Source organism: Scleropages formosus, chromosome 21, assembly GCF_900964775.1.
Source record: "Scleropages formosus chromosome 21, fSclFor1.1, whole genome shotgun sequence".
Taxonomy (NCBI): domain Eukaryota; kingdom Metazoa; phylum Chordata; class Actinopteri; order Osteoglossiformes; family Osteoglossidae; genus Scleropages; species Scleropages formosus.
The window spans coordinates 15,409,070-15,432,636 of NC_041826.1; the positions used below are offsets into that span (position 1 = coordinate 15,409,070).

Sequence of the window (23,567 nt, forward strand, 5' to 3'; positions counted from 1 at the left end):
CTCGGGTCTGAAAATGTAACTATTAATGAGTGACCTTTTCTTTGTCACTTTTTACAGAAGTGAATATTAATGGAAGAGTTTAAGCGCAGAGGATCTGCAAAAGTTACTCAGTGCCGTTGAACGTGGGCTGTAAGATTGTGTTGTACTAATCTAAAGGGCTCACTCCTTCTGGGCATGCTCAGTGGAATACCTTTAAACAATAAACTTTTATGGTTAACCAGTGCTGAAGGATGGTTTTGCGTTCATGGGTAAAGGTGAGGGTCTGGAGAAAGATTAATCAGAGCCCGGGGTATAAAATGTGTCTCCAGGGACCAGGCACCGCATTGGTCCATCTGTGTGGACACAATGGGTTTCCTCCGTGCCGTCTGGAACTACCGGAGCGTCATCGTCGTGACCCTCACACCGCTGCTGCTGCTGCCCCTTCTGCTGATCCTCAATAACAAGGTAAGAAACGGCGTCTTTGCATCCGCACCGCAATGCATGGAATCACACAGAGAGATGTACAAAGATGCACTGCAGCATCTGGTAGGGTCACCAAGTAGGTAATAAATAAAGTCTGATCAATGTATCAAACTGCCTCAAAACTTCTGAATTGATTTTAATAGATCATTTTTCCAAACATATACATTTTTGTTGCAGTGGGAGGTAATGCTGGTCTAAGGCAGGGGTTCTTAACCTGGGGTCCAAGGATAGATTTCTGGGGGTCTGTGAATTTGCATGGGAGAAAAATGTGCATTTTTATTTTCACTAAACCGCTACCTGAAAATTAGTATTTTCTTCAATTTAGTTTTTTTTTTTTTTTTTACTATTTTGTATTTCAGTATCTATTTATATATATTGTATTTTATGCACGTCAGTGCATTATTCTGAGAGGGTCCATTGGCTTCACCAGGTTAAGAACCCTTTCTCACTTAGTTTCTTCACAATAATGCACGGTGACGCAGCAAGCATTGAAAATTCACTAAAACGTGTTTTATGTGCTGCGCAACGTTATTGCATCAAGTGCACTGCTTAAAACCTGTAGGGGAAGTATAAACTAATGCTATTTAAATAAGAGGCAACTAAGCCTCTTTATTTCATTCTCAAACTGCAGCCAATTCCAAATTAATTGGTTAGAAGTACAGCTATTTCTAGCTATTTCCAGAGCTGCAGTAAAGCCGTGTATTTGTGAGGGGGGGAAATGGCCGGTTAAAGGAGCGAAGGAATGTGTTTCTCGCTACGCCAACAACATCAAGAGGCTGCAAAACAGGTTGAACTCTTAGGGTGTGGACTGTTTGTAGAACGGCAACGATTTTTCCGTGATTCTTTTTCTCTAGGAGGACAGCACCGTTATGTAATTCCATCAAGGCCAGCAGTTGCAGAGCAGCCCAATCTCATGCAATTTAAATCTCTCCTGCGCTTCCCCTGCTCTACCCCCAGGTGGCAGAATGCGCCTTCACGCTGCTGCTTATGGCTGTGTACTGGCTGACCGAGGCTTTGCCTCTCTCCGTGACCGCGCTGCTGCCCGCTCTGCTCTTCCCGCTCTTCGGAATCATGACGTCATCCCAGGTGAACGGCAGATCTCGCCTCGCGTCTCGCTGCAGACGGGCTGCGCCAGCGTCCAGCCATGAGCATATCGGAGAACGTATATACGATACACCAATGCCGACACCGCTGCAAAATTGAACACGTACACACTGCTGTAGTTATTATATTACAAACACAAATGTGTCATTGTTACCAAGCTCATCAAAGCTCCAGTCTGATTCACTGATGTACCTTAACTGTCTGGTCCAGGTGGCATCGGTGTACTTCAAAGACTTCCACCTTCTGCTCATCGGGGTTGTGTGTTTGGCCACCTCCATTGAGAAGTGGAACCTGCACAAGAGGATCGCGCTCAAGCTGGTCATCCTGGTCGGGGTCAACCCTGGATGGTAAATGAAGTTACGCGGCCGTTGGTTAGTGCAGTGCCACAGAGTAAGCAGCTCGCTCATGTTCTAGTGTAGTTCAGGATGGACTATCGCACACCTTGAGGCGGAAATGATGTAGTGGATGGAGAACGGCCCAGCCTATAAATAATCCGCATCTGAGAAACCACGAGTTGTCCGAATGGTCGCTTTAGTTAATCAGATGAGAGGTCGCACACACTTTATAGCTCTCACAAGGGCGTGGTTAAACATCTCCGGTGTAGCTAGATGATCCACAGAAGATGTTCCTTGCCAATGTGCAGATCTTCCTTCTTACAGGTTGATGCTGGGCTTCATGGCGAGCTCCGCCTTCCTGTCCATGTGGCTGAGCAACACGTCCACAGCCGCGATGGTTATGCCCATAGTGGAAGCCGTCATCCAGCAGATCCTGAGCGCAGAGGGCCGGGTGAGCATGCACCGGCGCCGGGAGATGGTGGGCACCTGCAACCCAGGACTGCAGCTGGAAGGTGAGTCCAGGCTCCCAGGGCGGAGCTCTGGCGGTGCCTTAACTGTATGTGTGGGGTCCCCCGGCTCGATACGCAGCCGAGTTCACCGCATGAGCCGCGGGGACAGCATGTTCCAGCTTTCCTTGTCTCCAAATTTCCTATTAATCCTTGATTCTTTCGCTGAGGCACTGTGTTTGGATTTGGATTAAAAAGAAAGTGCTATGTTTTCTCCGTTCCCCCACAGAGGTGAAAGAACAGCCCCCACAGACGAAAGAAATAATAAGGTATTACTAATTCCCTTTCTGGTTTATTCATGGTCACGTCATAATTCCTAATGAGATGTGGAACCTATTCATGTTTTCCTTTTCTTTGTCGTGTAGCAATGGAGAGATGCCCAAAGCTGTGCTCTGCGCCATTCCTGAAGATCTTCTGCCACACGCTGAGGTGCGTGACTCGGCACTCTGGTGCTGTAGAACCATCTGAGCCCGTTTCAAGGCCAAGCAACCCGAGGGCCGCACGCTTCAGCTTTTCTACTTGGCCTTCCAGTTTTCTTAGTGTACCATGGATCCTCTGAGCTCTGAGTGGTACGCTGTCAGAAAAGACTTAAAAATAAGGGAGCGGGACATGTGTAGGTGAGATTCGTGGTACATTTTAATTGGGTAATTACAAATAAAGGGAGCGCTTTACATCCGATTTAGACCGTCGTATTTTAGCGATGATGACCGCGAGGATGACCCTAACGTGTCTCCCTCAGGTCCCAGTGCCTGAGGTGCAGAGCCGCTACCGCAGCCGGAAAGACCACATGATGTGTAAGGGCCTGTCCCTGAGCATCGCGTACTCGGCCACCATCGGGGGACTGACCACCCTGACCGGGACGTCCACCAACCTCATCTTCGCAGAGCAAATGAAACTGTGAGTGAATGACTCTTCTGTCATTTGTGCACCGGAGCACTTCTGTACATCTGTGTGTGTGTTTTTGCACTGCATCCGTTATGAGATTTTCATGTGAAACCTGGTTGTGGTCCATTTCAGGTATTATCCAGACTGCAGTAGTGTGAACTTTGGCAACTGGTTCCTGCTCTGCTTCCCAGTCACTCTCATCGTGCTGCTGTTGTCCTGGGTGTGGCTGCACTGGCTGTTCCTGGGGTCCGAGTGAGTATCTTCCTCCTCCTATTCCTCTTCCTCCTCCTCCCCGCCCCCAGTACCATCTTTCTTTCCCACACGCTGCACCGGCTGTCAACCGTGCCGTCCTTGTAGCATATCTACTGCACACTGGTGATCATCGTATGATCACCCTTCATTAAAGAACGTGTTTCTGTGTGTGACTGAACATCCCAGCTTCAAATCGCTGCTGAGCTTCAGGAGAGAAAAGTCTGAGAGGGAAAAGGCCACAGCCAAAGTCATACAGGAGGAATACGGTACCCTGGGGCCTTTGAGGTGAGCCCAGCGAAGCGTCCCGCCCATTAAAACTTTCTTTTACATTTATACTCTGCACAAGCCCTTTCCTGGGGCATTCAAAATTGCTCATTGCATAACGGTGCAGCTGCTTCAACATCTGCGCTTTTAAAGACCTGTTCAGATTAAGTGCCTTCAACACAGATCTCGAGCAGCGAATGATATTTACGAGACGACTCGTCTGCATTGACGACTCTCGGCCCCGTTTCTCGCCCGCAGCCCCCAGGAGATCATAACGCTGGTCATCTTCCTGTTGATGGTTCTCCTGTGGTTTCTCAGGGAGCCCGGATTCATGCCAGGTTGGGCCTCCCTCTTCCCAGAGTAAGTGGCCCGTCACTCTTCGAACGCATCTTGCAACTTATGCAATGTCATATTGTCTCAATTTTCTCAGATTCTTTCCATCCACTTCCAGAAAGTGCAGAAAACATACCTGCGTTCATGTGCTTATTATTGCTTATAGAAATGAGCGTTTTTCAAGTTTTCTTCCAAACAAATGCGATGATTTAACAATTAATTTTAACAATTATGCTAACGCTACGTGTCTCACATGGGTGTGTTTCACTTCTTGTTGACGATGTATGTTTTAGGTCTGTAGTTCAGAACCGCTGTGAGCATCACACTCAGTTCTGTCCCTTCCTGCAGCTATGTTGGCTACGCCACTGACGCCACGGTCGCAGTGATGATGGGCCTGACCCTCTTTGTGATCCCAGCGTATAAACCCTCCAACCCCAAATTCGGTACACACCTCCTCCACCCTGCTCCTCTACTCAGAAGCAGACTCTTTATGAAAACTGCTTATGTCCTTAGAAATTCCTCCCTTCATTCTTCTTTTCACGATGACTTAGAGAGTTAGACATTTTAGCGTATCCGTTACCACTGTTTATTAGAACAAGCCAAGAGAATGAATTAAGTCCATCGTGAAGCAGCAGCTTTCTGTCATGGTGTGTGATCAGGCCAGGATTCTCTCTTCTTCATTATGGCCCATTCACTCGTCGTGTGTTTGTTGTGTGGGACTGTCGCCGGCCCTCCTCGCCAGCTCCGTGTAACACGGTACGCGCTCTGCTCGGGGATGGTCATGACTTTGCCACGCTGTGGGCTCCACGGTGTTCAGAGATGTCCTGATCCCACAGCTCAGAGCCAATGACCCAACCAACGTGGTTCTGTCTATCCTTGACTGTATTTGGAGCTCGATCCTAGCTCGAGAAATCTCACGTCCGACCTTTTGTGCCTCCCCACAGAAACCCTGATCTCTTGGAAAGAGTTCCAGTCCTGCATGCCATGGGAGATCGGGATCTTGGTGGGCGGAGGATTCGTACTGGCTGAGGGTACCAAGGTGCACAGTTATCTGCTTGAAATACTTTAAAATCACCAAGATTATTATGTTATTCCTTTATGGTATACTTTATCTCTTGGCATAGACAGAGTCCAGTAATAAATACACTTTCTGCTGTACATTTGGCAGTTTGATGAAATAAGGGTGTTTTGCAAGAGGTTTCTTTAATTCCTTTGTGTTTTTTGGGACTGCTCCAGTATGCGTCTGGAGACGTGTGTGTCCAGTACATTCGCTTCCAGCGTGAAGACCCTAATGCAGTGTGTGTGTGTGTGTGTGTGGGTCCTTCGGCAGATCTCTGGCTTGTCCTCCTGGGTCGGCAATCTGCTGACCCCTCTGGGAAGCCTCCCCATCGGGGTGATCATCACCATCACCTGCATCCTGGCCACCAGTGTCACCGAGGTAGCCAGCAACCCAGCCACCATCACCATCTTCCTGCCCATCCTCACCGCCCTGGTACGTTCATCTCACCTCGCCCTCTTCCTACCAGGCTGCCAACCAGGGTTCCAAAGCAATATGGCACTTTATTAGTTTATATATCGATTTTATTTATTTTCAATTTATTGGTTAGATAGCTAGTACTGTAATCGTTGCAGTTGCTGCCTGTGTATCCAAAGGTCACAGGTTGGAATCCCACCTCCAGCTGTAGTAAGCTTGAACAAGTTACTTACCCTAAATTGCTCCAGTATAATTACCCAGCTATACAAATCAGTAAATAATTGTAAGCAGCTTTACACTCCAAGTTACGTTGGAAAAAAGCATCAGCTAAACGAGTAAATGTAACTTTGTTTGGTCTGTTGCCTAAAGTTATTCTAGGTTAGTGCTTTTCTCCTAGGCACAGTGGTGTGTCCTTTGCACTTGGAACGTTCAGCCTTCTGCACATAAGCTCGATTGTTTTGTTCTCTTTTTTTCTTAAGCCCTACATCACTTATCTGGCTCACATTCTTAACCACCACATAAGTTGTTATAACTCTGTCTCTTAACCAGTATTGTCCTGTTTGCTTAGGGAAAAGCATTGCGTCAACTGAATATTCCTTAGTTACTATTCTACCTAGGAATTCCTTAGCGATTGTTGGCATGGTAATGGAAATTCACCTTGATTAGTTTCCACTATCTCCACTTAGTAATTGTACAGCCATGGACACCTTTCCCCTCCATTTTAAAAATAAGTTCACTCACTTATATACATGGTTGGATTGCATACATTTAGGATGATGCTAACATGTCACATGGTCATTCCCTTGTAGGCTGAAGCCATTGAGGTGAACCCCCTGTATATTTTGATACCGACAACGCTGTGCACATCCTTCGCATTCCTGCTGCCCGCTTCCAATCCTCCCAACGCCATTGTCTTCACCTACGGCCACGTCAGCGTCCTGGATATGGTTAGTTCCTATCAGGAATAACTGTATTTATTTTCATTGATTTATTTAATCCAACACTGTCCTGTCAAACGTATCTGAATCATCAAGTGCAGTTTCAGTAAGACACAAACTATAAACTCAGGAACCCACTGTCCGATGCCATGCAAACGATTCCCGTTGCGGTTTCAGGTGAAGGCTGGACTTGGTGTCAACATCATTGGTGTCCTTGTGGTCCTGTTGGCTGTGTCCACATGGGGAATTCCACTCTACGATCTGAACAGATACCCCTCCTGGGCACCTTTGCACCCCATCTCAAACACCACATCCTTTTGATATTTGTAATGAACCTTTTTTTTTAAAAAAAATATATATTAGCTATTTTTATACTATTTGAGTGCTATAGTTTTACGTTACGCCAGGTCCGTGTCACGAGAGCGTTCTCACAATGCTCACTGAATGAGGACCTGAGAACCTTTCCTGAAAGACCACCGGTCCTCCAGTGGTTAGGGAGCAGGACCTGTGATCGATAGATGAGCCGTGCTTTAAATTCCAGACGGAGAATCACGGTCTCTTCAAGTAAGGTCCTTAACTATGAGATGATACAGTAAATATCCAACTGGTTAAGTGGATATAAGTGTAAATATGTAAACTACGTAAATCATTTTTGTTTAGGAAGTACCTGTCACAATATTAGTAATACTATATAACAGCTGTTGAGTGTAGGTGGAAATCTGTAGTTTGGCCTTTGTTTAGGAAACCCATTCTGCTAAATACTCTCCTCCACCATAGAATAAACTAAGAACAAAGGGTAATATTTACCCGAGGCAATTGTACCTCACTGTGCCTTTCACAGTAATAACCCAAAGGTTATTATTTTATTCAGTTTTCTAGCCGTATTTTAATCATATTGATGGAAGCGAGACTAGTCGGCTTGTCAGATGTTACATAGAATCTCATAAATTAGACTGAAGATTACCAGGCTGAGACTTCCAGACAGCTTCTCTTTGTCCACATTAATAATTGATTACTGGAATCTGTGGCAATCTGTCATAAACATTCTGATACTGGAGGTTATGCAACACTGTCGCTGCCAAGCCTGAGGGTGTCTAGGTATATGTAGAGGTGTGTGTGTGTGTGTGTGTGTGTGTGTGTGTGTGTGTGTGTGTGCGTGTGCATGCGTGTAGGTTTGAGCATGTGAAGTGATGATTGAACAAGAAGCTGGACTTCTTACCAGCGCAGCCTTAGGCTGCGATGGGAAGCAGTGGAGCATGTGTTACGGCCATCAGAATACGCACTGTTCAGTGTTACATGTTCACTTCCCGAACAAACACAAACGGAAGTGTTCCAGCAGCGATCCCTTAGCAGGGATTCGCCAGCGCGGCATTTGAGGTCAGCCGTCTGCCCTTTCGTCAACCTTCGGAAGGGAAAGAACAATGTTAGAAAACAGCAGCATTACTCCATCTAGTGGTTACGACGAGCCATCTAGTTCACTTGGGTGCGCAGCTCTGCCCTTTGTGCCGTCAGAGCTTCGCGCAGAACATCCTGGATCACAACAAAATGACACCAGTTCACTGCCAGAGTCTTTGCCTGATTCCTGCTGCTCTTTTACTTCAAATGACCCTCACATCCACTGCCTGTGGGACTTACCTTTACATCCAGGGTGTAACAACCTGTAAGATGACCAAAAATATTATATAAGGAGTATTCAACAGAGTTATAGAAATATATTTGGGAGGCACATTTGATGGACCGGTGTCTCGTCCAGGGTGTTGCCCCCCCGAGCCTTGAGCCCAGTAATTCTGGGATAGGCTCCAGGCCCCCGCTACCCTGACCAGGACAAGCAGTTAATGAAAGAGAGTGAGTGAGTGATTTGGGAGGCACATTAGGCTCAGCAAAACATCTCTAAAGCAATGTTTTAAAGTGCACCATTGTTTTTTACTGTGTACTAATTACTTTGGAACTAGACATCTGATTTTATATTATTATAGAGTGGCACTAATGTGTTTACCTAAAAAGTGGCTGTGAGTGTATCACACACACATCTCCATTTCATTGGTGTGTGTGTCAGGAGTATATGGAAACACCAAGTCTTATTTGTATATTTTCATATGTCAATCAAAATAAATAAATATAAACAGACTGTTATCACTGTTTCCTTTGTTTTATAGGTTAAATTCTCTTTGCATAGCGGTCACTTAATTTTTCCCCGTTACTTTTTATTAGAAATTATTAATTTCCCCCCAAGAAGACACAACACTAACTAAGCTTTCAAAACGCAAACAAATAAAAGAACTGCTTTCGAGCGCAGAGGAAACACTCGTCAGTCGCGAAGAAAATATTCTCATAATTATTCAGGAATTCGTTAAGGAATTTCGGCAATTATTGCAGTTAGTCCGTGTTTGCGACGCGTGGACTGGTGCTTCGGTGTCTCCGACCGGACCGGCGCGCGAAGGGTGAAGCGCGAGTCCCTCCCACGTGTCGCGCGCCGTCCGTGCCACAGGTTACCTACCTGTGCCGCTCCGTCACGGCTCTGCGTGTCATTTTGCACGCGTGGGGGGACCCCCACCGGGCCCAGCTCCGCCCTCCGGGTTGCGTGGAGAAGCGAACTCGACGCGCGGTATTAAAAGGGAGGGAGCGCGCGCACAGCGCCCGTGTGTCCGCCTCAGTCAGTTTCTCCGCGTCGCGTGCACTTTCGGGAGCGCGCCGCTCACTTTCGCCCGCACGCAGTCATGCTGGACCCGTCTTCCAGCGAGGAGTCGGCCGAGGAGGGCCTCGAGGAGGGCCGGGGGGACGCCCCGCCGCCCGGCAACGCGCACAAGTCCGTGCCCGCGCTGGGGACACACCCCCGGGATGGGAAGCGAGCAGGTGCGGCGCGCCCCCGATCCGTCAGCCCGAGTCCGTCCGTGTCCAGCGAGAAGGACAAAATCGAGCAGGAAAAGCTTCAGAAGGAAGAAGCGGACAGGAGGATGAAGCTGCAGATATACGTGTTCGTGCTCAGGTGCATCTCGTACCCCTTCAACGCCAAGCAGCCCACCGACATGGCCCGCAGGCAGCAGAAGGTGAGCGGAGCGGGGCGGGACGGGACGGAGCGGGGCGGGACGGGACGGGGCGGGGCGGTGCGGTGGGCGTGGCTATAGCGATGGGTGTGGCAGTGGGCGTGGCCGAGGCCTGAGATGGAACTTCCATAGAGTCGGGGCGTCGCTTCCGTGCGGGTGGCAGAGCAGGTGTGTCACCAGGAACGCCAGCGCGGCTCACCCGCCTCACAGCCCGCCAGTGACACTTTTACCTGCGTTTCTTAGTCACACCAGTAAATAGGTTTAAGTTGTTTGCATCAGATCAGTTCTGCTTTTTCTCCTTTGCCCCTTAATTTTTACGGATTGTTCTTGTTTACACGTGCCCTGAAAAATGAAAGGGCTTTCTGTAGGCCAGCAATCACCAGTCAGTAATGACACTTTTTTTTATGTCGAAGGCATGTTTCCTTTTCATTCAATGTTTCTGAAATGGCCAAAGTCGTTCACCGCCTCTTCTGCCCACCTGGCGATCTTGAACAAGGTCTACCTCTGGAAATGTAGGGCGTATAGATTACGCGCAGCAGTATTTTCAGTTTGGATTTGACAAACCACTTAACTGGGTCCTTAATTACTTGGCTAAGTGAGTTTTGCGCAAAGAATGGATTTATATTAAGATGTGGCCTCTTGGCGCATTCTTAAATCTGTTTGGGTTGTTGGGACACTTCGCTCACCATTAAAGGACCACTCAGTGCCAGGATACCGAGGCTCCCACTGAAAGAAACTGTCTGGTTGGGTTTTTTTTTTTTTTTACTTTACATAAACAAGTGTTCAAACGCTATGTACGGTAAAACCCACAAAAGTAAAAAATTTTTTTTTTTTTCTTTTCGTTTTATTTAACCAAACATTTCCTTGACTTTGAATTTATGCCCAGTTGAAAGTAAAGCATGACTTGCAGCTCATCTTCCACCTTAAGATGTATAAAAGACTGGTCCTGCCTGCAGTGTGTGCGGGAAGGAGCTGGAGTGTGTGAGGCTGCATGACTGAAATGTTGCATTAATCTGAGTCTCACAGATGCAAATACTCCAGCGATGTGAAATGTTGACATCATAAATATTATAGTTTGGCTGGTGCACGTGCCTGGAAATGCTGCCGCTGCTCATCCTCATCTTCGTCAATCTCAGTGCTGTCAGGGATGACTTAATCTGTGACCATAAATTTGAAAGGTTTGTAACACCCCTCTTGGACTCGTCCCGTGAAGCACTGTTAAAACTACTTTTAAATTTCTCCAAAAGGCAGTCTGACTGACAAAAATCATGCCTGACTGGGACTCAGAATGTGTAGGTTAACCTTCTTTTTATGAATTCCCATTTAATTTTTGTATTATTCCAAATCTAAGTCACTGTCACTTTTTACTCTAATTTGACTGAACCTTATAACCAGTGAAGAGAAAGGATTTAACTTTGTATATTAGTCATGATTAATTATTCATATTAAATTACAATTTCATCTTATAAGACAGAATAACATTGTTCTGTTAAATTACATTTACTTACTTTACGCATTTGTCCCCATATCCATTTCAGCACTCTTTTCTGTGGGGGAGGAGGGGGGTTTAAACCTCAAACCACAATAACTCCCGATAGGCGATTGATAAAACGAGAGGCCCCTCAGAGCTGAGCACTGCGATCACTGGCAGTGTTTATAAAGAAGTCAGTGGCATTTAGCATCATGTAAAATCCATTAATAATTAACTAAAGACACGGGCTTTTAATATCAGGCTAATGATTTTGTCATTTACTGCTGAACTGCGTCTTCAATTTATTAATTTTTAATTGGTATAATCATTGCAGGACTGTCTGAACGTCTGAGTAAATTTCTATAACTGCAAGAAATAATTACTGTTAAACACAGTTGTCATTATTACCAGCTTATTTTCCAGGATAGTTTGCCATAGGTCTGATACTGTACCTGGTGTGTAACCAGTTCTGGCAGTGGATTTTTCTGCCCAGTAGGACAGTCAAAAACACCACAATTTCCACAGCCCAGAGGTGGGAACCCGCCCTCAATGAGAAACCGAAGACCCACACCCGACTCTGCTCGGAACGGTCCCGCACTCTGGCTGCGAGTTTTATTCCAGCTGGGTTTACCACCTCTGACTGGCAAGTAGTTAAGATCCTTTGTGACTGTTTTGGCCCACTGCGGTCCATCTGTCATGCTGAAACGTCAAGGACGGGAAGTGACAAAACTGCGCCGCTGTGCTGTCTTCAGCCGAATGAACCAGCGTGGTGCAGCGTCAGTACCATATGGTCAGGGTGCTCAGGACTGTCTGCTCTGAGCCCATCACAGTAAATACCACAGTCCGCAGACCATTGATGCTCTTGGAAGTATGGTCCAGCTCTCTCATTGAGCCCGGCTGCGGACGTCCCACAGGGTATTTTGTTGGGACTTTTTGTCAGCTAAAGTGCAGCTCCGTCATTGTTTCTTTGAAACTTTCATTGTCGGATAAAATGACACCTTTGGTTATTTTCAAAGCACCTCGGAGAGTGAGGAGCCGGGTGTTTGGAACCTGGTCAGCTGCCTCTCTAGGTCCTGAGTGGCCTCGCATACCGTCAATGCTGCCGTCCCCTCGGTCCAGCGAGCCTCGGTCTCTTTGTGTTACTTTGTCAGCTTCTCTCAGCTACGGCTCCGAGGAGACAAATCATTGCGCTAGACAGCACTTTCGTCCTTTTTCTTTTTTTCCTCCCCACTCATTTATTGCTTTGCTCGGGTTCCAGAAAAGCACGGATGGAGCTTGCAAACATACTTTTTATTTAACAAAATGAGTCTCCCTTCACTTGCTTATTAATTTGCCTATTTGTGGCACTCATAGATGTTTCCCACATTTCTGAGCCTGGCGTGCAGACCGGTGCGGAGAATCCCGATGGCAGTATCTCTGGGGGAGGTGGGGGTGGGGGGGGGGCTTCCTTTTCTTTTCATCGTATCACTCTTTTAACTTGTCACTTTTGCTCTTGCTCAAGTGCGTGTCATCCACTAGATTATGTAACCCACTCATACTTTGTGAACAACCCTTCGGTCAGAAGATGAGCCAATTTAGGAAATGCTCGCTTGAGCCTCTGCTCCCACTGCCTGGTCACCCCGGGGCACTTTATAAATGGAGGGGAGGTTGTTTGGGGTGACACTGGGGCGTTTAGCCTCCGCGCCTAAGCAGGGCCCTTGGAGTGGCCTCGTACTAGGGTTCGCAGGGTGTTTTCTGGGGGAACGGGCAAATGTTCACTGAAGGTGAAACACGATGTGAAATCTGCCGTAAGATGACAATGCTGTGGGTTGGTCTTGTGTCGAAAGCAGCAGTGGTCTTGGTGACCGTAAGGGAACCTCTTGCCGGTTTAGCTGGTGGTCTTCCTGCTTAATGGGATGACGCCTAGAACAATACTAAACGATAGGGTGCAATCACTGCTCGTTTATTTATTTTTTTTTTGACACCGTGCTTGACGTGTTCTGCGTGCTGCTTCGGCTTTGCATTTATTCCCTTTATATCTCTGTAAGAAAGTCGTGTTAAACGCCCAGTGGGCAGCCTGTCAGTACGGGCGCGGAATTGCTGAATTTGATGAAGAACCGAGATGAAAGGCAGTTTGTGCCATGCTGCAGAGGTGTACGCCACCAGCCCCGTTCGCGTGGAGCCCAAGAAGCGCCAGGTCAGCGTGCGGAACAGAAGGTGATTCGGATTCCTAGCTGCTTGGTGATCAATATTCGATCGGAAGAAGAGCCAGACATCTGTCACTCTCCAGAGCCGCGGCAGGCCTCCCAGGCAGTTTCAGCATTGCAGATTTAACACCTTAATAATGACGTTTAAAAGCTTCTCCGCGCTGTCCCGTTTGTTTCATCCCGTCTAAATGTTCACAGTCTGGTTTTGTGTTTTCAGACAGCAGAAATACCGTATAATTACAGGCCTTTCATGTGTTCCTAGAGAGACAGCCGTCGAGCTGCGTGTTGCCGTGGGCCCTCCGCTCGGTTAAACGTCTACTCGTCCCTTAAAAGGCGGCAAATCTTTGGAAGATGCTCGCTCCTTTGACGCGATCTCCACCCTGCGAAGCACGGCGAGGAAGAGCACACAACTGTCGGTGAACAAAAATGAATCGCAGTGATTTTCTACTCCTTTTTTCGCTCGCTGAATTCTACATTCACACAGTGTAATGGGGTGTTTACATGTTTGAGGTTAAGGACTAATTGGCACAGGGCCCCTGCGGAGCAAGTGTTGATTTGAGGGCTGATGTTGTTTCATGTTGCTATAAAGAGCAGTGGGCTAGAGGTCAGACCGTGTTTCACTATTGTCTGCAAAAACGCAATATTACGCGTCACATACGTTTTTCACTATGCTTCCCTCTCATTAGATGGGAAAGCATCTCATGGATGCATCTTAGTATGTGTATTTTTTAAAGAATGTAATTATTGTTCCCGTCCTGGGTGTGTCCCCTTCCCCCTCCGGCCTTACGCCCTGTGTTGCCGGGTAGGCTCCGGTTCCCCGTGACCCCGTATGGGACAAGCGGTTCTGAAAATGTGTGTGTGTGTGTGTGTAATTATTGTACACAAAATGTCTTTAAAACCATTACGCAAAGGGAATATTTCTCCTTTTAGTCTTTAAAGACCCACCAACTTCTTCCTTCAATAAATAATACCAGACGACAGATAATGACCGATTTGATTTTATTTTCTGCCTTTATGCTTTTTGACCACCCAATACCCTCCAGTCTGTGTGTGTGTGTGTGTGTGTGTGTGTGTGTGTGTGTGTGTGTGTGTGTGTGTGTGTGTGTGTGTGTGTCTAATTGTTTAGACAACCAGATGACCCAGAAAATAGCTTGTATAATTCATGGGACCTTAACTGTCTTTATTCGTGGGAAACATGAAGGCATTGTCAGGAGGCTGTGATGTTGAACATTGCCACGCTTCCCTTGCTGTTCAGCCTTCTCTCACACAGGAGCTGTTACGGCAGGCCTTTGTTTCACTGCTCTCGTCGTCTCGCCAGCGCAGAGCGACACGGTGGCGCCGCACGGATTCTCCAGTTGCTCCCTGTGAAATTGCAAATAACCCTTTATGTAAAGTTTGCTCGCCTTTCACGGTTCGTCCTTCAGGTCCGAGTTATTTTGAATTGAATTAGTGTTTGCGCAATCAGCTCCCGCATCATGTTCAGCCGCAGACCAGGAAGGAGACGCCTGCAACTGAGCGTGATGTGTGTATCGGTGTTATAATGGAACACTGGGGAAATTAGTCAGTCGATATATATAAAGGAAATAAAATGAAATTTATTACTCTTACATTTACGTTTACTCATTTGGCAGATTTTTTTTCTCCAAGGTGTCATGCAGCTCTGGGCTTTAAATGCAGACGAAGCGTGGATCATACCAACATTTTACTAACACGTTATTGAAGTGTCTGGAATAGATGTTTTTTGAGCGGGATTCCGGAGTTTTGAGGGAGAGAAGGTGCTTGTTGCTCTACGTTAGGCTGAAGCCAAAGCTAGGATCTTCATCCTGGAGGGGGCAGCTAGCTGAAACCATGGTGAATACAGACAAAGCGGGGAGACACAGAGGAATGCTTTGGCAGGTTGAACTCAACTTTGGGCGGCAGGGTGGCACAGAGAGTAGCGCTGCTATCTCACAGCGCCTGGGTGGTACGAGAGGACGTGGGTTCGATCCCTGCTAAGTCTATGTAGAGTTTCCATGGGTTTTCTCTGGGTGCTCTGGTTTCCTCCCACACTCAAAAGACATGCTGCTCAGGTTCACCCATAGTGTGTGAGTGACAAAGGGAGTGTGTTCCACTGATGTATGGATGAGTGACCCAGTGTAAGTAGTCTATCTAGCAGTGTAAGTCACTGCGGTGAATAAGGTGTGTGGGCTGGTAACACTACATAGAGTTCATTTGAAGTCACTTTGGAGAAAAGCATCTGCTAAATAAATGCAATGACCCCTCTCTCGAGATCATTCGGAGAATCATAACCCTGCTTACGCTGGGAGACTTTTTCAATGAGAACTGCCGTCATTACAAAGTTTATACTGCATCTTCTGTGCTGTTTGTTGTCTTTTCATGGGTTGTCCTAAAACCAAAGTTATTTTGAATTGGAGTTTTTTTTTTTTTTGCAGCACCACACGCAGTAAAGAACAATTTACTTCTGCCTCGCTTTTGACAGCCAACCGGGAAAGAGAAATCATTGATTGTTTGTTGCTGTTAAATTGGTTATGTTTGCAGCAGAAACCCGAATAAATGCACATTTAATGGGGATTTCCCAATGCCTTAGGCTTAAAGTAGATCAACTTGGATAAAAAAGATAGTCAGACGCACTTGTTAGATCCATTGTTTTGTTTGTCTTTCAGCTTTTCCCTTCCGTTGACGTTTTAACCAGCGAGATTGAACCATTTTTATCACTTGATCCCAGATATGATTCATTTAGTCAGCCACAGTGAGTCAGCACCCGGTGGCAACTTATTTGATTGATCGAAGCTCTGTGTGCAAAACACTATCGAGACAGGATATTTGCACAGAGTTCAGTCCATAAAAAATCTGTGCCGATGATGACTGTAGAGGGAGGAGGTGTCCCTGCTCCTCTCTGGGCAGCCCCCTCCTCTGTGACCCTCTGCTCAGAACTGATAAAAGGCCAGCAGGTAGCATGGTTGTTAAAAAAATGAAGGTTGCTACTAGTTCACATCCCACAAGGGGACCTGCTGTTTTACCCTTTAAAAAAGGTATGAAAATGAAATATTTCAGTACAGTAACCTCCGCCTGTCCACCCACATCACCCAAGTTCCCGAGTCTGGCTTAGCAACTGTGGCATTTTGTTTACATGTGTGATAAAGGGAGAAATGTGAGGAGGTGCTTTTGACAGGAGCAGGCTGTTGTTGCCACGGTATCTGGCTACAAAAGCCAGAGTTGGAAACATGGGTGATGAGGGTGGACAGCCGATCAACAGAGAGGCGAGGATAACCAGTAGGGTCTTCCTCTAGGAGTTAAACCCACACACCCGCACTTCCATATAGGCATGCCCCAGGGTCAGCGGTGCATTGTGTGAAAGAGGTCTGCTGTAGCCCTTGTTGAGTTGGTCCGGTAGCCCAAAGGTACTGCTGTCCCCACTAGATCTTCTGAATTATTGATTCTGATATACCAAGAGTCCCAGACATATCCTCGAGGCTCGGAGCCTCACAAAATGGTATTAATAAACTGTGCCTTCGAGGGCGATTACACAAATTGTCAGTCACAGCATCCAGAAGGCTCAGAGGTTTCAGTGCGCACAGAGCGGTGTGCGATCAGCTTAGACAAAAGAGGAAGAGACGTCGGCTGAGGACGACGACAGGTTCCGAACAGCAGTTCACTTCCATAGGATTCAGCAACAGCGCAGCACATATGTGAAAATGTGAAATGCTTATATGATTTTGATGTGGTCTGGCATGATATCACTGTGTTCTATGTTTGTGTGCTGTGAAAGGGAACCTGAACATCACTGCTTCTGGAAGCTCCGGCTGCCTGCTTAGTAACACAGAATGCCATCACGTTTGCCCCTTTTCATCGCGGTGGTCCATTAAGCTGTCTTCCTACAAAGCCCAGAATGTGTTATTTATAGTTGCTGTGTGTAAGTGGAGAGCCGCCAATTGTCTCCCTGATGTTTACACGAGTGCCGCTCGAGGCTCCGAGTCGTGTTCAGGACGATGCTGGCGATGTCGTTGACCTTTGTGAAGAGCCAGTGATGGCTTTCCCTACCAGCGAGCTTGGTCACCCTGCTCGGAATGCCAAGATCTTGATTCTGCCCCAGGTGGCAGACCGTTCTTACATGGTATCCTGTTCCTCATTTTCAAGTCCTTTTCTTTTATCGCCTACGCCTTCTCCGTTGTCTGAGATCAGTGATATCACCCCCCCAATAAGCGCTGTAATTTTCTGTTTGATCTCCATACATCTCATGTCACTCGAGCTGTCAGGATCCTTGATCACAGTCGCTTAACTTATTTCATCTCCAAGGTTAAGCGCATTGTTATGGAGCCCTTGAACGTTCAAAAGGAGTAGCATTTGTCATAGTTCTTAATCGAGATTCATTGTACGTGATGTCAAAGTTACCTCATGTGCATGAAGGTCTTCAAATGAGCACATCATAAGCAAGCATGGTAAACAACAGATTATCTAGATTTAGTGCCAAAGGACGGTGCACATGTGTGCTCTCTGAGTTTTACTAATGCTTATATAGTTCTCAAGTGTAATTTCTTTAAAGACTTCTTCGAAAAATGTAGGTTAACCTTTGCCAGTTGCTAATTTTAAGATGTCAGTTCTGGGCCTGCTGGTGAGACTCATATCCATTTCCTCTCCACCAAGAATCCATCTCTTCTCCGTGTGACTCAGTGACAGCGTGTAAATGAGCTATGAAGTTAAACATAGATCTTGCAATCAAATACTCTGAAAACGTTACTTTAGATATGAGCTAATTTCGACTGTGATTTCTTTTGAAAACAATCAATACAGAGAACGCAGAGATTGTAAAAACAATATCTTTAGTTTTGAGCATTTAATTTATTTCTTGCACAATACGTATTTTATCAATCATTTCCATTATTTACTTATGAAATGCGATTTACCATTTATCATGGAAAGTAATGTGTTGATATTGTTCACTTTTCAAAGTAGCTGGTTCCTATAGATACCTGCTGTATTTTTATTGATTTATTTTTATGCTGGAAATGTATTCACATTTTTCTTGTAATTTTCCACGCCAGGTATCATGCCCATATGTTTTTCTCATTAATTCTTGTCAAACTAGCAAACCTGTAGCTTGTAAAAGAAAAATCATTGTATTTTATTGTACTTCAAAGTATTGTGATAACGGACAACCCAGAGAACCGACTTTTGCACATTTTGCTCTTTTGTTCATGTGCTGCAAAGCCCACTGCGGACACAAAACTTTTAGACATAAACTGCCGCTTAAGACATACCGTTAGTGAGCAATCAGATATTACTAATACACATACCCAGTATCCCACCCTAGTAAATAAACTAGTAACATAAGAGAATTAACACAATACACCGAAGCGCTTACTAAAACATAATTAAAGCAACATGTACACACTACGCAACAAGGGATGATGGGAAGGGTCCCACCACCCCACTGCTACATTGCATCCACCAAAGAGGTCAGTTGTCCTAGACCACCCCAAAGTGCATATCAGTCCAGCTAAAACCGGTGTTGCTAGGCAGGCCGGCAACCAGAGTGCTTCAAGAGCAGATCCCTCCCATTCTTCAGGTACAGAGGTTGGAGGAGGATAGCCAAGCCGTCTGTAGCGCTCCAAGTCTGTGGCCAGGGTCCCAGTGCCTGCACTTCCTTGTGTCGGTCTTGGGAGACATGGAAAGAAAGCCCTTTGTCGCAGGGCGATGACCAGGCACTAGAAGCTCCTCTACTTGTCAGACACTGTTCAACACAGTTCAAGAGTCCAACTTCCTTAGCTCCATTTCCTTAGCTCCATCCGTTCTGTCACTTGGCAGACTTGAACTCTGCAGGCAGGAATATCACAACAGGGTAGGGTGAGGCCATTGCAGCGAGCCGCTTTGGCACAGCGGAGTCCAATTGCAGAGAAACGCACCACAGCTGGTGGCCCGAGGTTTGCCATTTGGACGAGGGGAGGATTCGTGCACTTGAGGTTGCTCACCAGTACGTCCAAAGTGGGGCGGGCTTGGTTTGTTGTGTGACTGGAGAGGTCATGCTCAAACACTGCATAAGAAGTCCCTGGTGCTCCTCCAGCACTGGAAGGTCTTCATCAGCATCCCGTAGCACCTCCGCCATCATCTTATGTCCAAGTCCTCTGCCAACAGTGGTTCCATCCCACTACTGACACCACTGTGACCGTGGATGACTCAGAGAACCACAGTTTCCACATTTTGCTATTTTTATTTATGTCTCACAGCACAACACAGCTACTAAATTTTCAGTTTGCCCCAAAACCATAGAGAAACTCATATACAAAACAAAATGCAACATGAGACATACTGGTGGTGAGCAACCAAATATTACAGATCCATATACCCAATAACCAACCAACCCCAGTAACTAATTAACAGTTAACACAAGAAAGTTAACAAAATACATAAAAATACTAAAACAGCACATACACATTACTAAGAAAGAGATCGTGGGGAGGGTGCCACCACTCTGCTGTTAATGAATGGTTGGATATTTATTCTTGAGTTCTATAATAGATAAGATAATAGATATAATGAAGGCATGTTTCTAATGGGGGGGGGGGGGGGGTGTGTGGTGGCACAGCGGGTTTGGCTGGGTCCTGCTCTCTGGCGGGTCTGAGGTTCAAGTCCCCCTTGGGTTGCCTTGCAACGGACTGGCGTCCCGTCCTGGGTGTGTCCCCTCCCCCTCCAGCCTTACGCCGTGTGTTGCCCAGTTAGGCTCTGGCTTGCTGCGTCCCCTGCTTGGGACAAACAGCTTCAATCTATGTGTGTGTGTTTCTAATGAAGGGGAAATGACGGGTTTCCTCTTGTTCTCTGTTGTAGGAAATGTACGTGAATCTGGAGTCTGTAATTCCCCTTGAAAACTGGAACACATCTGCCCTGCCCTCCTGACAGAGAAACAGTTTCTCCCAAAGATGTTATATAGTCATTACAGGTCACCAGGGATCACCTGTGGCACACTGAAGCGCTTTGCTCTAGAATTTAATCAGAGGACCGGAGCCAAAAAGCTATACAGTGTCATTCCTTTCAGCTCTCTCCGTCACTCTGCCTTTCTCCACGTAGCCTGTGTGTCCAGAACTGCTTTGGGGTTCTGTCACTCTAGCTGATGCTTGTCTCTTGGGGGAAAACAATGTCTCCTTTCACAGACAGAGTCTGGCTAGTATCAACTGGCCAGTGTCACTATTTCCTGGGCTGTCCAGGCAAAGAGCTGAGGTCTTTAACCATGCTGCGGAAGTTTGTTTTACAATGGGACCAAGCAAGGATTGCACAACACATTAATCTGTGTTATTGTTGGCTTTGCAAGAAAAAATGAAGGCCAAGTATCATTGGATGATGGCTTTATTGCCGTTTTTTGGTTCTGTGGGTGCCCAGGTTCGAGAGACCCACGTGCCTTTCATTGTGAAATCACGCCGCGTTGTTTTAAGCATAGGTGCTGAGCATCCGGAGCCCTAAAGGAGCGGAGGGAACGTCGCTTCACGGCTCACATTCACGATCGCCGTTCACTTTGCCGATGGCTTGCAAGCTTGTTTGATTAGAGGGTGGACTGTGTGTTCTGTCAAGTCGAGAGAAAGAACACACACTCTATTTTTCATTCAGTCACAATGACTAGTCTGGTTGGACTTTGACTTTTCAGCACTTGGTACGTGCAAAAACAAAGAACGACATGATGCCTATTAATATTGCTGAGAAAGTGCGTTTTGTGACAAAAGGTAGTTATGGTTCATGAGGGGAATTCTTTGTGGGTTTTTCCCATGATCCTGGGGTACTGCGGGGGCCCGAGGACATGGTGGGGATGAATGATACATAGACCTCGCTGGCAAAGTATTCAACACAGCTTGGGATGCCTGAGGCATTTGTACTGACTGTGGAAGTAACACCGTGAGCTGGGTAATATGAACACCAACGCAAGAATGAGTCATAAAGTAGGCTGAAACATTTCTTGGAGCAGCACCCTCTGGGGGATTGGAGGGGCCATCGGGTACTGCCTGTAGGACACCTGGGAACGTTGGTCTTCGTATAGGAAACTGCTGGTGATGCTTTCTGCGCACCGATGCAGGTAAAAATGAGAGGGTTTTGGGGGCAGGGTATTCTCTGCCTCCGTCGACCAGGCATCTTGTTAGGCATGTGGAGAACGGCAGCAGTCAAGAGTCGTGACGGCAGTGGTGCAGACCGCAAGGAGCTGACATTGACCAGGCAGGCGGTTGATGTTGCTATGACGATTGGCCACCATGCCACTCTTTCGGAGCAGTGCTGCCAACAAGTCACAGGAAGAAGACAAGATCAACGGCAGCATCCCCCACCAACCCCTTTCTCAAACATTGCACCCTTCCACCCATTCCCCCATCTGTAAGGCAGCAGACACCTGACAGTTGCTCAGTTGCTCAATTAAATCTGAGAGTCCTCATCAGAGCAACCACCTGCTGTCTTCTAACTGATGGAAGATGGGATGCTGGGAAAGGGTTTGCTGGAAGACTATTCAGATTGCAGTGCTGGGGACCAAACTGGTGGGGAGGGGCAAGGAGTTGACTGATGAGTGGCTCCACCGAACAATGAAACTCATGGTCGTGCCGCACTTTTCCCTGTGGGCACTCTTTTGTGCATAGGTTGGTGCTGGAGTGCTGTCGGCACGGTGCCCCTGCACAGTGCGAGTGTCTCGCTGCTCCGTCTCATAAACACATCCAGTCATTCAGTTACTTCAGATGAAATTGCGTGTTCCGTCTACCTCGCAGTCCTGCAGTTCTTTCTTGGGCTTTTTCATTCACATCGCAGGGCTTGTGTGACTCCCGCAAAGATGTTCTCTCTGGAACACGCAGGGTGGTCGTTTGATGAGACAATGAAGACCAAATGTGCTGCGCTGGAGTATTTAGGGAGAAATCCTTCATAAAAAGTCTTATGTTAATTAATCTAACCAAGTTTATGTTGTAAAAGGTTCTCTGTCGCCAGCTTTGTTTTGTAATCCCGCTGTATAAAACACTTGACATATCGACATTAGTATGACATACATCAATACACTGCGGATTATTCTTCTGTTTATTGTCCTGTGTATCTAATGTTATGTTCTGTATATTTATTGTCCGGTACTTGTCTCGCACCGCTGTGTATTTGCGCTTTATCTAGTCTTGCATACTGTTCTGTCTGTGTTGCACCACGGTCCCAGAGAAACGAAATCTTGTTCCACTGTATACAAGGTGTGTAGAGGAATGACAAGAAAAACCCACTTGACTTGATAATGTCATGTGACCTTATAGATTGGGATTTGAGTCTGCCTGGTAATTCCATACATCTCTTGCGGGTTCAAACATGGGTTCAGAAATGGTTTGGTCTGTGTGCAATTTGTGGGTTTCCTATGGATGCAACTCTGTGTGAATAAACTGCCCATATTCTATTTGTGAGCGAATGAGAGTGTGTTACCACCTTGTGTTGGATTATCCAGTCCCGGGTGTACCGCCCTGACTTTCCAGGATAGGCTCTGGACAAGCAGTTATGAATAATGTTTGGATGGGTACAATATTTCTATAACCATTCTTTATTTATAGTTTTTTTTTTTTTTCCTCTCCAAGATATTTAATGAATTAGTTCTCATGAGTATGGAGGTATTTATCATCATTGAGTTTTCATGATGTGTTTTTAGACTGGTATTATTTTGGTGCAGGGTAAAGTTCTCCATTCATTCCAGTATTATTTGTTTCTTTTAAGTTGTGCTTTGTTTTGTGGTGTGGACTGATGCCTTGGTTTCTGTACAGGTCTGTTTTTTTGTCTGTCGTAAGGAATTGCAAGCTACAGTTCAATAAAATATGATGGTATTGAATTATATCATATTTCATGCTCTGCGCACTGTTGCACTACTAGTCAGCTTGGTTGTTTTTTGATTTACTTGCTGTAACTACTTTAGAGAAGGATTTTTGATGCATAAATCAAAGGCAAAATAATGAAAATACACCCTGAAAGCAACAGTAACTGTAAAACAGGGTCTCAGTTGCCAATATATCATTCACAATGTCTGCCACATGAAAGTGTTTAGATTTAGAATCTATTATTTCTTCTCCCCTGGGGATTAGCTTGTGGTTTACAAACCCAGCGCCAGCACAGCCTCCCCCCTCTGTACTGTAATCCCGCTGAAAGTGTGACATGGAAAGACCGATCCTGCACACCGTATCCCGCTTGACTTGGTCCGCCCTCGCTCTGTTAAAAATCATGGGCTTAGTGGCATTTAGAGGTGCGTGATGGGGACTGATCCACACAGGATGCAGTTCCCTGGTGGCAAGCGGCATCAGGCTTGCGCCATCCATGGAAGACTGCCTCTGCTGGAGTGC

At 46.4% G+C, this 23,567-nt stretch overlaps 2 protein-coding genes across 2 annotated transcripts in view; both read left to right on the forward strand.

Moving 5' to 3' along the window:
• The first annotated feature begins 342 nt into the window (after positions 1-342).
• slc13a1 (solute carrier family 13 member 1) lies at positions 343-7,131 on the forward strand. The gene is made up of 15 exons (XM_029247393.1): positions 343-444; positions 1,420-1,548; positions 1,777-1,913; positions 2,226-2,413; positions 2,637-2,676; positions 2,773-2,836; positions 3,147-3,304; positions 3,425-3,544; positions 3,731-3,829; positions 4,067-4,168; positions 4,490-4,584; positions 5,086-5,180; positions 5,472-5,633; positions 6,425-6,562; positions 6,731-7,131. Exons 1-15 carry the CDS (start codon positions 346-348, stop codon positions 6,872-6,874), a joined length of 1,770 nt encoding a protein of 589 aa, XP_029103226.1. The 5' UTR covers positions 343-345; the 3' UTR covers positions 6,875-7,131.
• A 2,075-nt stretch (positions 7,132-9,206) lies between these two features.
• The window catches only part of LOC108918618 (calcium-dependent secretion activator 2-like), a 90,538-nt gene continuing 76,177 nt past the window's right edge, over positions 9,207-23,567 (forward strand). Inside the window, exon 1 of the mRNA XM_018726061.2 lies at positions 9,207-9,600. Within this exon, the coding sequence (XP_018581577.2) occupies positions 9,271-9,600 (330 nt within the window). The 5' untranslated portion in view covers positions 9,207-9,270. The remainder of the gene's footprint in view (positions 9,601-23,567) is intronic.

What these genes read in the sequence shown, in the direction of transcription:
- slc13a1 (XM_029247393.1), top strand. Translation starts at nt 346, where the DNA reads ATGGGTTTCCTCCGTGCCGTCTGGAACTACCGGAGCGTCATCGTCGTG. An exon ending in GAATCATGACGTCATCCCAG is followed by an intron (nt 1,549 to 1,776) that starts GTGAACGGCAGA and finishes TGTCTGGTCCAG; the next exon opens with GTGGCATCGGTGTACTTCAA. An exon ending in ATCTTCTGCCACACGCTGAG is followed by an intron (nt 2,837 to 3,146) that starts GTGCGTGACTCG and finishes TGTCTCCCTCAG; the next exon opens with GTCCCAGTGCCTGAGGTGCA.